At 41.2% G+C, this 17,164-nt stretch overlaps 1 protein-coding gene across 3 annotated transcripts in view; it reads left to right on the top strand.

The window, feature by feature from the left end:
• Nucleotides 1–17,164, top strand: part of HCN1 (hyperpolarization activated cyclic nucleotide gated potassium channel 1) — a 315,989-nt gene that overhangs the window by 249,498 nt on the left and 49,327 nt on the right. For all 3 annotated transcript variants that reach the window (XM_073343906.1, XM_073343905.1, XM_073343907.1), the window contains one exon: nucleotides 7,212–7,358. In XM_073343906.1, coding sequence (XP_073200007.1) covers nucleotides 7,212–7,358 — 147 coding nt within the window. The remainder of the gene's footprint in view (nucleotides 1–7,211; nucleotides 7,359–17,164) is intronic.

Below are 17,164 nucleotides of genomic sequence, written 5' to 3'. Positions count from 1 at the left end.
GTGCCCTTGTTCCCAAGAAAGCCAACAGCATATTGGACTGTATTAGGAGGAGCATTGCCAGCAGATCTAGGGAAGTGATTATTCCCCTCTATTTGGCACTGGTGAGGCTACACCTGGAGTATTGTGTCCAGTTTTGATCCCCCCATTACAGAAGGGATGTAGACAAATTGGAGAGAGTCCAGCGGAGGGCAACGAAAATTATTAGGGGGCTGGGGCACATGACTTACGAGGAGAGGCTGAGGGAACTGGGGTTATTTAGTCTGCTGAAGAGAAGAGTGAGGGGGGGATTTGATAGCAGCCTTCAATTACCTGAAAGAGGGTTCCAAAGAGGATGGAGCTCGGCTGTTCTCAGTCGTAGCAGATGACAGACTAAGAAGCAATGGTCTCAAGTTTCAGTGGTGGAGGTCTAGGTTGGATATTAGGAAACACTATTTCATGAGGAGGGAGGTAAAGCACTGGAATGGGTTACCTAGGGAGGTGGTGGAATCTCCATCCTTAGAGGTTTTTAAGGCCTGGCTTGACAAAGCATTGGCTGGGATGATTTAGTTCGTGTTGGTCCTGCTTTGAGCAGGGGATTGAACTAGATGACCTCCTGAGGTCTCTTCCAATCCTAATATTCTATGATTCTGTGGATGTACAGGGAGTCTGCCCAGCTTGTAAGACTCCTCATCTTAGGCTCAGGACAAGGCTAAGAAACCTTCTCTAAAGCCTAGAGAAAAGTCTCCCTCCAGATCCACTTCAAAGAGAAGGGCTGATTCCCCTACACCCTCAAGGTCGGGTGATTCTTCACATCTGGTTCCAGGAAGCTAAAAGCCCATAAGGATCATGGACTTAGTCTTCAAAATCTGTGAGTCAAGAGCTCCTCCACATTGGGATCAAGTAAAGAGAAGCATGTATCTAGGACCAGTACAAACTCTAATACCCGCTAAGAATATAGAAGCACTCCATATATCATCAGCACTGGAATGCACTTCCATGCTGGCACCAAAGGTTCACAGGCAGGAGACTCTTCAAGCGCTGGCTGTGGGTGACAAATACACCATCCTGCTGGATCTTGAATCTCCCCTCCTATCTGACCTGGTGCTTACAAGAGAGATCCTGACACCATTGATCATATGTTATGAGAGAAATTGATCTCGCATCCCCCCTATAAGTTGGGGTATTTCTTCATCAGTGGTTCTGATGGAACCACTTCGGGTGTTGGAGCCAACGTTCTCCTCATCAGGTGATTCTGTTATGGGAGGACTATTATCACCTCCACTGAGAGATGTCAGCCCTGATAAAGCATCCAGACTCTCCTGGGGTCCACCGCAACCGTGTAAAATGGGGTACTCCCCCGGGGCCTGGTGGTACCCTATGCCCTGTGGGTCTTCTCAGCCCATGACCTTACTGGGTATTGTGGGACCTGTATATGCATTATCCAGAATGCGTACAGTTGCATCAAAACGCACACCATCCTTCTCTGAGGGCCCAGCCTGAACTCCTCCCAGAACCCAGGGCGGAGGAAAAACCTGATTCCATTACCATCGGGCATATCGTCTTCCTCTCCTGATGAGGTGGTTGCCCCAGCCTTTTCTCCACTGAACGATTGCAAGCAGTTCCAGCAATTGTTCAGAAAGATTGCTGATGCCCTCCAGATTCCCCTGGAGGAAGTACAAGAGTCATCTCATGATATCTTGGACATTTTGAAGTTGGGGTCTGTTAGAATAACACTCCACGTCCACCAGTCTATCTTAGAGCTGCCTAAGGTGGTGTGACATGCCCCAGCCACATGCACACCTACTCCTAAGAGGGCAGAAAGGAGATACTTTGTTCCAGCCAAGGGAGCAGAGTTTCTGTTCTTATATCCTGTCACTCCTTCCTGTCCCAAACTCCCTCGTTGTTCAAGCCAGTAAAAAAAGGAGTAGACAACAACATGTCAGATCTACCCTTGCTGATCAGAAGGCTAAATGCTTAGACCTCCAAGGTTAAAAGGTGTTCACATTTACCAGCTGCCAATTCTGAATAGCGAATTATCAGGTGCTGCTTGCAGAGTATGGTTTTTTTAACTACTTCAAATTTGTGAAATTTAGGGACTAGCTCCTGCAGGTAGACAGAGTACAATTCCAAGCTCAGATTGAAGGAGGTAGGCTGATATCCAGGTCTTCTTTTCAAACAACTGTAGATGCGGCCTCTAGATTGATGGAAACTGCCATTGTGATGCACTGGGAGTCCTGGCTTAATTCCCTGGGTTTTCCCAGGGAAGTTCGCGGTGGAGGATTTGCCTTTTGAGGGAGAAAACTTGTTCAGACAGAACACTGGTGAGTCATTGCACTCATGGACAACCCTCTGTTCCCTAGATATATAGACACCAGTATTCAAGAGGAAGTACATCAGACAACCTATTATGCCTAGACAATATCACAGCCCTTCTATCACCATAGAACATATGAACTGCCATGAAATCAACAGAGGATGCAGTGCCACAAACATAGTGCACCTCCTTCCTCCTCTTTCTGACTGCAACCTGTCAATAAATACTTTTGATAGGACCTTTGAGAGCTGAGAACCAACCCAGCTGAAATGTCCTTCCATATCCAAAATTTGATTTGGTGTCCAACTAGCCTCTTTCCCCCCACAGATGCAGACAAATGCATTTTCAATGTCTTCCACTTCAGTTACGCCATAGAGTTCCTCTCCCCTACTTCTTCAAAACCCTCTTCCCTGTCTGTTTTCAGGGGCCCACTCTCACAAGAAGATACACTTGCAAGAAGTGCACTCCCTACTCCAATAGAGGTCATAGAGCTGTTACCACGTCAGCTCTGGGAAAAGGAATTTTATTCCAAATACTTGCTGATTTCCAAGAAAAAAGAAAGATGGAGACCCATCTTAGACCTCTGGCACCCAATGTCTTTAACCAAAGAGTAAGATTCAGGATGGTCACCCTGGTATTGACTATGATATCCCTAAATAGAAACTAATGATTCCTGGCGGTTGACATGAAGGATGCCTATTTTCATATAAATATCCTCCCCTCCCACAGGAGGTTCCTGAGGTTCATGATAGATGAGAATCACAGTTAATACAGGGTGCCTCGTTTTGGACTGGCAACAGTGCACAGAGTATTTATAAAGGTGGCAGCACACTTACAATGCCACAGTTTGATATTCTTTCCATCTCTAGACCATTGGCTTCTGATAAGAAAATCTCATTGGGAAGTAGTGACATCAACCTCATCTCTGCACAGTTTTTTAGCTACAAATCTATGTGAACATAGAAAAATCCACTTTAACTCCAACACAGCCCATAGAATTTATTGGAGCAACTCCAGACTCAATCAGAACCAGAACTTACCTCTCTATGGACAGATTTCTGTTGAGAATCATTCCTAGTCATCAGCTCAGAAGGAACCCACAAACACTGGTTCAGGCATGCCTCATCCTCCTGTTTATGTGACACTGTTTGTGAGGCTCCACCTTCATTGTCTACAAGCCTGGCTTCAAAAGTAGGCACAATATACACAAGTTAGTTATGCTCCCTTCCAATATACACAAGTTAGTTATGCTCCACAAAACTTTCTAGCTTGGTGATAGGACAGGGAACAGGTGTGGATAGGAATTCCTTTTTCTCTGCCACCTCCTCAAAAAACATAGGTCACAGAAGCCCTTATAGGTTGGGGTGCTCATCTGGACACAGAAACAGCTCAGGGAATGTGGACTTCTCATGAGACCAAGATGCATATAACTCTTCTGGAGCTGAGAGCAGTTGGAAATGGTAAGTGCTTTTCCGTTCATCCACTTCCATGATGACAGACAATATGACAACTATATTCTACCTCAGTGAACAAGGAGAAGAAAGATCTATCTCCCTACTCTTTATAACATGTTTAAAACAAACAAAAGGAAGTATTTGTTCACACAACATACAATCAACCTGTGGAACTCTTTGTCAGAGGAAGTTGTGAAGGCCAAGACTATAACAGGGTTCAAAAAAGAACTAGAAAAATTCATGGATGATAGGTCCATCAGTGGCTATTAGCCAGGATGGGCAGGGATGGTGTCCCTAGCCTTTGTTTGTCAGAAGCTGGGAATGAGCAACAGAGAGATGGATCACTTGATGATTACCGGTTCTGTTCATTCCCTCTGGGGCACCTGACATTGGCCATTGTTGGAAGACAGGATACTGGGCTAGATGGACCATTGGTCTGACCCAGTATGACTGTTCTTATAAGGAGGTGCATCCCCCTGTGGAATTGTTATAGTCATCATCAGATTATCATGTTAGCAGTACATCTTCCAGGAATACACAGCACTCTGGTGGATAGTCTCAGCAGATGCTTCTTGACAGAACATGAATAAGAGATCCACAACTCAGTGATAAAAGATATAGTCCAGCTATGGGGATCCCTGTCTTTGAATCTTTTTGTGTCACAAGACAAGAAAAAAATGCTCCATGTGCTGCTCAAAGGAACACGAAGTCAGAACTCCAAAGAAGATGCCCTTCTAATTCCAGGGATGGAAAGGTTTATGTCTGCCTTTCCCTCCCATCCTACCCTTACATCAAGTTCTCCGGAGAATCTAACAGGATATAGCAGTGATCATCCTCATTGCTCCCAGATGGCCAAAATAATTGTGGTTTCCCCTTCTTCTCCATCTGTCATCCTGTCCACAGATCAGCATCTAACCTTTCCCATACCTCCTGATGCAGGACAAGGGCAAGGTCAGGCAAACAAATTTGGAGCCTTTTCACTTCACATCCTGGTATTTGGATGACTGTCAAACCCAGAGCAGAAAGATTCAGCAGCTGTTAAAGCCATCCTGAGCAACACGAGGAAGAATCCACCAGGCGGTGTTACTTAGCCAAGTAGAAAAGATTCTCTGTTTCGACTAACCAAATGTTCCCAGAGGAGATGGATGTTCCCACTATTCTGGACTATCTGCTGACCTTGAAGATGCACCCTTCAAGTGAGTGTGTAGTTTATGAAAGGTTTACTGAAAACCTTCTTATCAATGATTAGATTCCATCCTTCATGGGATCTTAATTTGATCCTTTCAACACAAACTAAGCCACTATTTTAACCACTATTGACATGCTCACTATCCCATTGATCTGGGTAGGTTGCCTTCCTACCGGCCATCACTTCAGCTTGATTGGTAGGCGAACTTGGGCTCTTCTGGCCAATCGACCCTATGCCGTATTCTATAAGGTTTCTTTGAAACTGTGCCCTAAATTGGACCTCCACATAAATTAGACTATACACTTATCTGTGTTTTTTTCGTAAACCTCATATTGCTAATGATGACCAGACTCTCCATACCCTTGGACATTTGTGTTCTATCTTCAGAGAAAAATCCCTTCAGGAAGTCACTGAAGCTATTTGTTGCCATTGTGGAATGCATGAAAGGGCAAATGATGTCTCCTTAAATGCTGTCCAAGTGGATTTGGGGCTGTATTTTACTCTGTTACCAATTATCTGATGCTCCACCATGCCAAATGAAGACCCGTTAAACCAGAGCAAAGGCTGCTTCAGTAGCTTCACTTTGGGAAGTTCCATTAATTGACATATGTAAAGCAGCCACGTGGAGTTCCATTCAGACCTTCACCAAACACTACGCACTGGTACGCATCTCCTCAGCTAATGTGTCCTTTGGGTCAGTGGTCCTACAGTCTTCAATACTGCAGGGGCCCTCAGACTCCCCCCTCACCCTTCTTGAGTGCTTCTTGTCAGTCACCCACACAGGATATACATAGGGACCAGCACGTGAAGAAAGAGAGGTTACCAAAGTTCCATAACCAGAGTTCTTTGAGTTGTGTGGTCCATGTGTGCATTCCAGTAACCATCCTCCTTCCCCTCTGCTTCATATTGTAGAATTTATGCACAGTAGAGAAGGAACTTGGTTCAGAACATGAGGAGAGGAAGAACATGCCCAGACCAATGGAAATTACTAGCACAAGTCTTCTGGTCTCAGGCACATAGAGCACATGCATACCCACAGTAGAATACAGATAGGGATGACACATCTCTAAGAGCTCTGATTACGGAAGGTAGGTTACTTATCTTTTAGTTCCATGGCTCTAATTCCAAGCATACTTTCCAGTTCCAAGTCCCACCCTCCATTTCTCTAAATCCATACTCCATTCCACAGGAAGATCCTTTTTGATGTTTACTTATTTAAACACATCCAGTTCCTCAAATTGCACAACTTTAACTCCAACCTCAGGATTAAAGAGGTAGAAATAACACAATATCAATTTTTTTCAATAAGACTACTCTTGTTGGTAAATGAAGCTATCTTACTGAGTTGGAATTTAAGGTGATTCAATTTAGTGAAACTGTGAGGAGTTCTATGTGTTAATTGAGGTTAGAAAGTAAAGGGAGTTTGGTGTTGGCATGAGGATTCTGAGAGTGCATTTGGGTTTTGTAATGTTTGGATAGCAAGGCTTTGAGGTTGGTATGGATGTTAATATCTTAACTGGTGATTTCTTTGATGTTCGTGATTGCATTGCCACCAGTATAACCTTAACGCTATAAGTTATTTAAGTTATTGGGCACATTTATGGTATATAAAAATGGTCTCTTAATAAAGTACATACAACACTCCTTACAAACTGTAGTTCCTGTGTACAAATCATGAACGGAAAGTTATCCATCTCCATAATTGGTGCAATAGTGGACACCATGTCAGCATATATGCGGCTTACTTTATATCTGATGTCAAGGACTAACCAATGGCCTTCCTTAGAATGACCTTTCTTTTAATACCCTTTTGAAAACAAACCTTATTATAGATGAATCACCAAATGGCTACACTGTGTTTGCTGTTTAGAAAGTTAATTTGTAAAGCAGTTATAATTCAGATTTGTTTAATCTGATCATTTAGAAGGATAATTTCTTTGTTTTGTGACTGTTTTTACATTTATCAACTCTTCATGTGACTCAATTGTTCTTTTTTCTGACTTGCCTTCTTTGTTAACCCATATGTTTTATAAATAACATTATATCAATTGTCCGTGTTCAGAATCAACTTCAATCAATGTGCTGTCTCCTGTCTTCCATCGGTATACTGTGTTTCTTTGTACGTTAGAAGCTTTTCAACATTGCATTTCCTTTTCTTTAAGCAACTGCATTATTTAGGCTTCATTTTACAGGCATTTTAGATGGTTTTAGATTTTAAACGAGTAATGGACTGATCTTTTATTGACTTTCTTCTTCATTTTCGTTTTTTTTTTAGTACAAACAAGTGGAACAATACATGTCATTTCACAAGTTACCCGCTGACATGCGCCAAAAGATCCACGATTACTACGAACACCGTTACCAAGGCAAGATCTTTGATGAGGACAATATTCTCAATGAGCTCAATGATCCTCTTAGGGAGGTAAGACAAAAAGAAACAAGCAAACAAAAACAGTTCTGCTTGATTTTCCTCCATGGAGTGGGAGATTTCTATGCTAAGAAAAAAACTATTTCTGTGGCCATTCTGTACTATTTTAATCTCTTTAGGTTCTTCTACTACACTTGTCAGCAGGGTACCTGAACACCTATCCATGAACAACAATATATGAATAGAAACAGAAATCCTATACTAGATTGCTGCATAAATTGTAAATGCAAATAACTGGTCAATTAGTTGTGTCCATTGATGTACCCCATATATTGTCATAGCCTTTATTTGACCATGCAACAATGTTAGGGCAACTAAAACCTATTTATTCTCCTGTTCAACCAAGTAAGGGCTGCTCAGATTGTGTCTCCATCACAGTGAACAGGGCATGGGCTAGTCACCTGATACCCTCCTCTGCAAGGATGGTGTTGAGATGCAACAAAATGGGATGGCAATGGAAGAAGCCTTGGTACCACCCTTCCTACATGCTAGACAGACTAGCTGCATGGAGGAAGTAAACTGCTTTAGAAAAATGGGCAGGAGGGGAGCAGTTTACTAGCTAATAATAATATAATATAATATAATATAATTAATAACTTACATAGCATTTTTCATCAGTAGATCTCAAAGTCCTTTGCAAGACAGGTCAGTATCATTAATCCCATTTTACAAACTGGGAAACTGAGACATGGAGCTGTGAAATCACTTGCCCAAAGCCACACTCAAGGCCAGTGGCAGAGCTGGGAATAGAAGCCAGTTCTCTATTCATTAAGACACATTACCTAAACAGGCCTCCCCTTGGGGTAGTAGAGCTGTGCTGCACAAAAGCACAATCAAACCCACTGTGACTACAAAAAGAATCAAATGGCAAAAAAGACTTAGTCCTTTTTTGGAAGAAATAGCCTGTTCTGTTTTTTATTTTGCTTTGGGGAGGCATTATGGAGTTCTGTGGAGGGGGATATTGAGTGGGGAGAAAGAAAGAGTTAACTAGTATTAACAAAGCTATATATTTAACAATTATATAGAGAAGTTCTTGTGTCGTACTCCTCTATTGGATGGTAAGTCATTGTCAACCTACTCAAGTCTAAAAGAAAAGGAGTACTTGTGGCACCTTAGAGACTAACCAATTTATTTGAGCATGAGCTTTCATGAGCTACAGCTCACTTCATCGGATGCATACCGTGGAAACTGCAGAAGACATTATATACACACAGAGACCATGAAACAATACCTCCTCCCACCCCACTGTCTGCTCAAATAAATTGGTTAGTCTCTAAGGTGCCACAAGTACTCCTTTTCTTTTTGCAAATACAGACTAACACGGCTGTTACTCTGAAACTACTCAAGTCTGTGTATGTGATCCTAATACCCTCTAGTGGCTGCAGTCTACAGAGGATACCTTCTAAGGAGGAGGAACGGGGAAGCATAGCAGGAGAGAGAGAAAAGGGGAAGATGAAGGAAAGATAGAGAGCAGAAGAGGAAGAGGGAAAGGGAGGAAAGTAGAGAAAAGAAGAGACATGAGAAGGGAAGAAGGGAGAGAGAACCACCTATTGTGATAATCCCACCAGTTTGTGAAATTGTCATGGGTTCTAGTGGCTTTTAGTATTCCTACCATGGAAGGTATAATGCTGAATGCCCCACATCATAACTCACTACAGTGCCTCATGGCAGCTGTTCAATTTGGAAAGATGTGTGAGGGGTTTTGTTTGGCAAGGCTTGCAGTAAACAAGACACTTCATCTTTTACAATATTTTTTTTTCCCTAGTGCCCATGAAAAGATTTAACTTTGGTGTTTGCTCCTGACATTTTGGGTAAAATATAAATCATAGAAATAACCTAGTCTGTCACCCTGCTAGTGTAGCATTTTTCTCTTGCGTAGGTATTAAAGTGATTCACAGAGAGTTAATTAAAATAATAGTTTGTTTTTCTTCACTAGTGAAGGTAGGTAATTCAAATCTGGCACATCTTTAGAGAAGAAGCTATGTATTACCAGCTTCTAGTGTTTACCCAAAACTCCCAATATAGTTTTCATGGAAATTCCAGGCTCTCATTACAATAGTATTCCAGCTGCCGGCACAGCAATTTATATGTACTGTATGTTACACTCTTATATAAATGTCAGATCTCTAAACTACTAGCAGTGAACCACATGTTATGTGAATGCATTACAAAATCTTGTGCAATTTTCAAGAAGAACTCAAAATGGCTGCAGGCCAATTTTTCAACTGTAAACTATGTTAAGTTTCAGCAAGATGCACATATAGCATTGTTATCTATCACCTTATAATATAATTGCTTATTTGTATTATCACATGGAGCCTCCCGTTCTCATTATGGTGCCCAATTCACACAAGCAGTGTTTAACTGAATTCCTAAAACCTGAAATGCATTTTTCCTTAGTGCCTTACTCCTGTCAGCAACAGAAATACTAAGTGTTGGCAGAAGCCACTTTCTTACCTCACAATAGACCAAATTCTGTACGAAGTTACATCCCTGTAAATCCAATGAAGCGAGCTGTAGCTCACGAAAGCTCATGCTCAAATAAATTGGTTAGTCTCTAAGGTACCACAAGTACTCCTTTTCTTTTTGCGAATACAGACTAACACGGCTGTTACTCTGAAACCTGTAAATCCAAAGTTACTCTGGTATGATACCATGGAAATCATAAGTTACTGTAAAAAGAAAAGGGGTACTTGTGGCACCTTAGAGACTAACCAATTTATTTGAGCATGAGCTTTCGTGAGCTACAGCTCACTTCATCAGATGCATATCGTGGAAACTGCAGCAGACTTTATATATACAGAGAGAATATGAACCAATACCTCCTCCCACCCCACTGTCCTGCTGGTAATAGCTTATCTAAAGTGATCATCAGGTGGGCCATTTCCAGCACAAATCCAGGTTTTCTCACCCTCCACCCCCCCACACAAATTCACTCTCCTGCTGGTGATAGCCTATCCAAAGTGACAACTCTTTACACAATGTGCATGACAATCAAGTTGGGCTATTTCCCAGGGTGAGAAAACCTGGATTTGTGCTGGAAATGGCCCACCTGATGATCACTTTAGATAAGCTATTACCAGCAGGACAGTGGGGTGGGAGGAGGTATTGGTTCATATTCTCTCTGTATATATAAAGTCTGCTGCAGTTTCCACGATATGCATCTGATGAAGTGAGCTGTAGCTCACGAAAGCTTATGCTCTAATAAATTGGTTAGTCTCTAAGGTGCCACAAGTACCCCTTTTCTTTTTGCGAATACAGACTAACACGGCTGTTACTCTGAAATAAGTTACTGTGTGACTGAGAGCAAAATTTGGCCCCATAACTTTTTGTTGATGACAACTACATGACTGTGTTAGGAGTTTTATAATATGTTACAATTATACATCACTCACAATGTACCCATATTCAAATTTATCTGTTATTTTGTAGATCTGAAACTCTGCTGGATTTTTTACACTGGCTCTTCATGTTGTTTGCAGTGCTGTTCATGAAAGTAAGAGCAGAATGCACGGTGAAAATACACCTACACTCTACTCTGTGCATGATCGAGAGGGGGATTGTTTTCCTTTCTTCTCTCCAATTATATCAATATATAAGATTCCTAACACCTTGACATCTAAATTCCAGACAAAATTATGAAGGAACAAGAGAATCCAGAAAAAAGTGACTAGACCAGAGATAGTAAACCTCTGGCTACTGAGTTGCTTCTTTTAGTTAAAAAAAATCTATTGTTTGTGATCTTTTTTTTTTTAACTTGCAAAGGGTCATAAGCTAGTCAAATGAAAACAATTTTTTTTTCTGGAAAGAGCATAGGCATTTCTCCTCAATGAGGGCTATTTCTCAAACAAATTATAAATTTTATCCACAAGACTTTTCAGCTACGGAGCAGTTAAAAATGTATTGATAACACAGCAAGCTTATATATTTTTTTCACTCCCCACATATTCAAAAACAAGACAAACAAGTTTGTTCAAGCTTGAAAAGTAACTTTCGGAGAGAGACCAAGCATTGAAAGGTGAGAGTTATGAGCAACTGAAAACATGGAGTAAGAGTGTATGAAATGTTAACTATGGAAGTCACAGCCTCTACAATATATGTTGTAATTTGTTTTCTTCTACATATTGTATATCAGGGAAAATAACATTTCAGCTGAATACTTCCATCAGGAGCTATGCTGTGCACCTGAAAGATTAATGTCCTAATGAAAATGTAGCAAGTATTCTTGGAAAAATGTCGATATTGAATTAAAGGCTCAAAACCTAAAGGAATACAGACATGGTGGTAATGACATTGACAGAAGCAGGCTTCTCAAAACTGGTGACAGACAGCATTCTAGTGGCAGCTGTCTCATTCAGCCCTAAAAACATGATTCAGATTGGTTTAGGTCTTTCAAAGAATATATTAGCTGTTACTATATTACAGACATTTTTGTATTCCAGGTATTGAGGTTTTTTGTGGTTCTTTTACTATTCAACCATAAATTGGCTCTTCAGCAGTTAAATGCTGAGTACAATTCTTCTAGGTCTTAAAGAACATGTCCCATTTCATCTGCGACCAACTGTAGAAGGCAAAATCCATATAGTAGTTAAAACAAATATCCGATTGAATATATTCAAGTCTAAATATTTACAGAATTTATTAAGTGTTATTGAATTTTATGTTTTTTTATTATACTTTGAATTTAGCACAGCATGAGAATCAAACATTCATAATTTAAGCAGGGCACATTTATCAAGATGAATGTAGCTTCTGATGAAGGCATTCATCTAAAAACACGATTTTCTCATACACGGTAAGGAGAACAAAAGAAATCACACCAAGTACAGCATAATTATAGCAGTCACATCAGCAACTGCTATAGTAATGGTCACACAATGGTTTCTATTCTAACTCCTTGTTTTCTGTCTCTCAAATGCTCACGTTTCAGGCTAAAATTTTCCAAGTTTTCCCTTGCTCTAAAAATGATTTTTTTTTTGTGCAAGTTTGAACAAACTCAGCTCAGTCATTTCTGAGTGTGAGAAAAATATGGAAAATATAAGTGTTGCATTATATAAAAAAACTCTTGCCATCACTTTTCAAAATTTTCATGGAATTCTCTTCTATTCAGGTTCTATACACCCATCACGATAGGATGTGAGTGTCCTCACTGAGGAGAAATTCCTTTACTTTGTATGATAGAGAAATTGATCTTCATTTAACTGAGCCCTGAAAATTGTATACTGATCACAATAGACTTTTTGACTAACTTAATAAAATGTGCAGTTAAGGAAGGATTCGATGCACACGTGTGAGTAGCTAACTGTATAGATAAAAAATGAAGTGATGGATATTCCTGTGAATTGGCAGGGACACCTGCAGCAGAGGAAAAGGCTCCTAACCACTTTATAAGTGGCAATAGGGTTGAGAGTGATTTAAAGCACACTTTGTAAGTTGTGCAATGAGAAACTCCTCTCAGATGTACCCTAGGTGCTTCACAGTTGGGAAAGGGATGCATTTGCCTTGTGGTACATGACCATGTTATTAAAGATCAGGTTGTAGAGTTACACAAGGAGGTAGAGTTAAGGTTGTACACAAAGGGTAGATAGAATATATCACAGAATGGAATTTTAAAATCTTGGCTGTTGGCGACATGATTCCCATGAAAATGTAAGTAATGATCCACCGTCAGATCCAACCACCTGAACCAGACCTCACCATATGTTCCATTCTTCTACTTTTGTAGTACTGCTTGAAAGGAGGTTGTAAAGTGAGAATAAAATACATTTTTGATTGGATTCAGGTTTAAAGATCTTAGAAATGTCAATCATAACAGGGAAAAGTATATCCTTTTTTTCAAGCTGACTTCTCTGATCATTGTTCCAACATCAGTGAGAGCCGAACATGTATTATTTATCATTATTTGAATTACAATAGTTCCTAGGAGCACAAGTCATAGACCACTACCCCATTGTGCTAGGCACTATACAAGCACGGACAAAAAGACAGATCCCTGCCCCAAGGGATTTTACAGTCTAAGTCAAAAGATTGTTGGCAGCTGCTTGTTCCACACAGATGGAAGGATTTAAACTTGCTTAGCTGGGTCACTTAAATGACCTTTTACCAATAACATTTTTTCCCCTGAAAAAAGTTTCTTTAATGCATCAGTTATGTTTCTTTTTACATGGTGCCAGGAATCAGGGCCTGCAGCAGAGGCAGTCTCCAGGCAACATAACAAGTGCAGACAGCCTGGAGCAGGCTGCCTGATTGGCTACACCATCTGATTGGTTGGAAGAGTCAGCAGACCGGCTCTTAAGCCCAGCAGTAGCAACAATTTGCATGCTGCTCAAAGCAATCGCCCATGGCTGCAATAGCTCCTGTGCCTGCTTGTTCCCAGCCTTGCTCCTGCCTCGTTCCAGACCTGCTCTTGCCTTGGACCCAGCCCTGCTCTTGCCTCGCCTCACTCCAGTTAACTTGGCTCTGACTCTGAGCTCTTTATTCCTCACTGTTTACTCCTGCTCTAACCACGAGGCATGACTGCTGCTCCAACAAGTAGGCATGACCACCCACATCCCACTTACTGGCAAATGGAAGGTCTCTGATTCTTAGATGGACAGAAACACTGATAATTTTCCCTAGATTTTAAATTTCTGGGGCAGGGACCCTCTCACCTGAGCACAATGGGACCCTAATCCTGATTGAGGCCTCTGGCACTACCACAACACAAATAATTATGATGGACAAAAAAAGATTTTACCTAAGCCATCTCTTCACAAAGCTAACCATTCAAACTTTTACAATTATATGCACGTATATTATGCATAAGAAGTTATTGTGACTGTTCTTGCAATTCAGGCAACTGCATGTGAAAATGACCAGACACCTAACTAATTATATGTATGCAATGAATAATTGTAATTGTGTGCAAAGGCACAGAAATAGTGTGCAAATTGTGCACATTTCAAAATGAAAATGGACCGAAATATCCATCATCAGTCCCGTTCATTTAGACAAATTTAAAGCATTTTTAACAGCGTTTGGTACCGTATGCAGCATGTTTTTAATTACCTCAATAACGTAAAATAACTGTGATGAGAAAGCCCTGAAAGAACATGAACTGCAATTCAGCATCAGCCTCAGTCCACAAAGCCTACTGTGTAGATTCTTTTTTCAAGATAAATATTTCATACCAGTCCTCAGATCAACTTTTTAAATGATTAATTTTGTTACTTCATTAATTTTTCCTCAGTAATTTAGTAATAATTATTCTTTGTAAAACTTTTGAAATATTTAGGACAATTTTGTTCAAGTGTAAACTTACACCAAATTAATACGATATTACTTCTCTCTCCTCGTATTGCATGTTTATTTTTAGGAATTAATAAACTTTGTGATGTGTTCTCATTGAAACTTTTCAGTGTGGACTATGGGTAAATAACTCCAGAGTTAATGGCCTGAATGAAAAAAAACAGCTACTGATGTGTGTCATCATTAGATTATAATACACACCCTGCTGTGTTTTATAGCATAAGCCTTACATGTTTTTGGTATACTCCACCAAGCATTAAAACAATAACGGGAGAACTAATGAACGTAACAAAACCCATAAAGTATTAGGCATTATTCAAATTTTGGAACTTTCAAATATTCTACTTCCATAACAACTTTTATATACATTTGCCTGTATTCATAGAAGAGCTGTCTTATGATCCCTTCATAATAAATAGTACCCATCATACGGGGTTCATACTGAGAAAGTAAGGCAGTTGGCTAGTTATCTTAGGTGCCTGTACATGAACGCAAGAAGCCTGGGAAACAAGCAGGAAGAATTGGAAGTCCTGGCAGAGTCAAGTAACTATGATGTGATTGGAATAACAGAGGCTTGGTGGGGTAACTCAGATAACTGGAGCACTATCATGGATGGGTATAAACTGTTCAGGAAGGACAGGAGGGGGATAAAAGATGGAGGAGTTGCACTCTACGTAAGAGAGCAGTATGGTTGCTCAGAGCTCCAGTATGAAACTGGAGAAAAGCCTATTGAGAGTCTTTGGGTTAAGTTTAGAGGCGAGAGCAACAAGGGTGATGTCATGGTGGGCATGTGCTATAGACCACCAGACCAGGAGGATGAGATCGAGAGATTTCTTTGGACAACTAATGGAAGTTTCCAGATCACAGGCCCTGGTTCTCATGGGGGACTTCAATCACCCTGACATCTGCTGGGAGAGCAATACAGAAGTGCACAGACAATGCAGGAAGTTTTTGGAGAGTGTTAGGGACAACTTCCTGGTGCAAGTGCTGGGGCCATGCTCCTCTTCACCTGCTGCTCACAAACAGGGAAGAATTGGTAGGGGAAGTAGAAGTGGGTGGCAACCTGGGCAGCAGTGATCATGAGATGGTTGAGTTCAGGATCGTTACAAAATGAAGGAAGGAGAGCACCAGACTACAGACCCTGGACTTCACAAAAGCAGACTTTGACTCTCTCAGGGAGCTGATTAGGAGGATCCCCTGGGAGGCTAATATGAGGGGGAAAGAAGTTCAGGAGAGCTGGCTGTATTTTAAAGAAGCCGTATTGATGGCACAGGAACAAACCATCCTGATGTGCAGAAAGAATAGCAAATAAGGCAGGTGATCAGCATAGCTTAACAGATAAACATTTGGTGCACTTAGACACAAAAAGGAAGCTTATGAGAAGTGGAAACTTGGACAGATGACTAAGGAGGAGTATAAAAATATTGCTAGAGCATGCAGGGATGTAATCAGGAAGGCCAAAGCACAACTGGTGTTGCAGCTAGCAAGGGATGTGAAAGGTAACAAAGGATTTCTACAGGTATGTGAGCAACAAGAAGATAATCAGGGAAAGTGTGGGACCCATAATGAATGGGGGAGGCAAGGTAGTGACAGATGATGAGGAAAAAGCTGAAGTACTCAATGCTTTTTTTTTTTTGCCTTGGTCTTCACAGACAAGGTCAGCTCCCAGACTGCTGCACTGGGCAGCACAGTATGGGGAGGAGGTGAGCAGCCCTCAGTGCTGAAAGAACAGGATAAGTACTATTTAGAAAAGCTGGACATGCACAAGTCCATGGGGTCAGATGCAATGCATCTGAGGGTGCTGAGGGAGTTGGCTGATGTGATTGCAGAGCCATTGGGCATTATCTTTGAAAACTCGTGGTGATCAGAGGAGGTCCCGGACAATTGGAAAAAGGCACATATAGTGCCCATCTTTAAAAAAGGGAAGAAGGAAGATCCTGGGAACTACGGGCCAGTCAGCCTCACCTTAGTCCCTGGAAAAATCATGGAGCAGGTCCTCAAGGAATCCATTTTGAAACACTTGGAGGAGAGGAAGGTGATCAGGAACAGTCAACATGGATTCATCAAGGGCAAGTCATGCCTGACCAACCTGATTGCCTTCTATGGTGAAATAACTGGCTCTGTGGATATGAGAAAAGCTGTGGACTTGATATACCTTGACTTTTGATACGTTCTCCCACAGTATTCTTGCCAGCAAGTTAAAGAAGTATGGATTAGATGAATGGACTATAAAGTGGATAGATATCTGGCTAGATCATCGAGCTCAATAGGTAGTGATCAACGGCTCAACGACTAGTTGGCAGCCAGAATCAAGCGGAGTGCCCCAAGGGTCGTCCTGGGGCTGGTTTTGTTCAACATCTTCATTAATGATCTGGATGATGGGATGGATTGCACCCTCAGCAAGTTTGCAGATGACACTAAGCTGGGGGGAGAAGTATATACAGTAGAGGGTAGGGATAGGGTCCAGAGTGACCTAGACAAATTGGAGTATTGGACCAAAAGAAATCTGACGA

The sequence above is a fragment of the Lepidochelys kempii genome, chromosome 5 (assembly GCF_965140265.1).
Source record: "Lepidochelys kempii isolate rLepKem1 chromosome 5, rLepKem1.hap2, whole genome shotgun sequence".
In the NCBI taxonomy this organism is placed as follows: Eukaryota; Metazoa; Chordata; order Testudines; family Cheloniidae; genus Lepidochelys; species Lepidochelys kempii.
The sequence above is the reverse complement of the archived record's forward strand: the minus strand, read 5'-3'. Positions and strand labels throughout refer to the sequence as shown.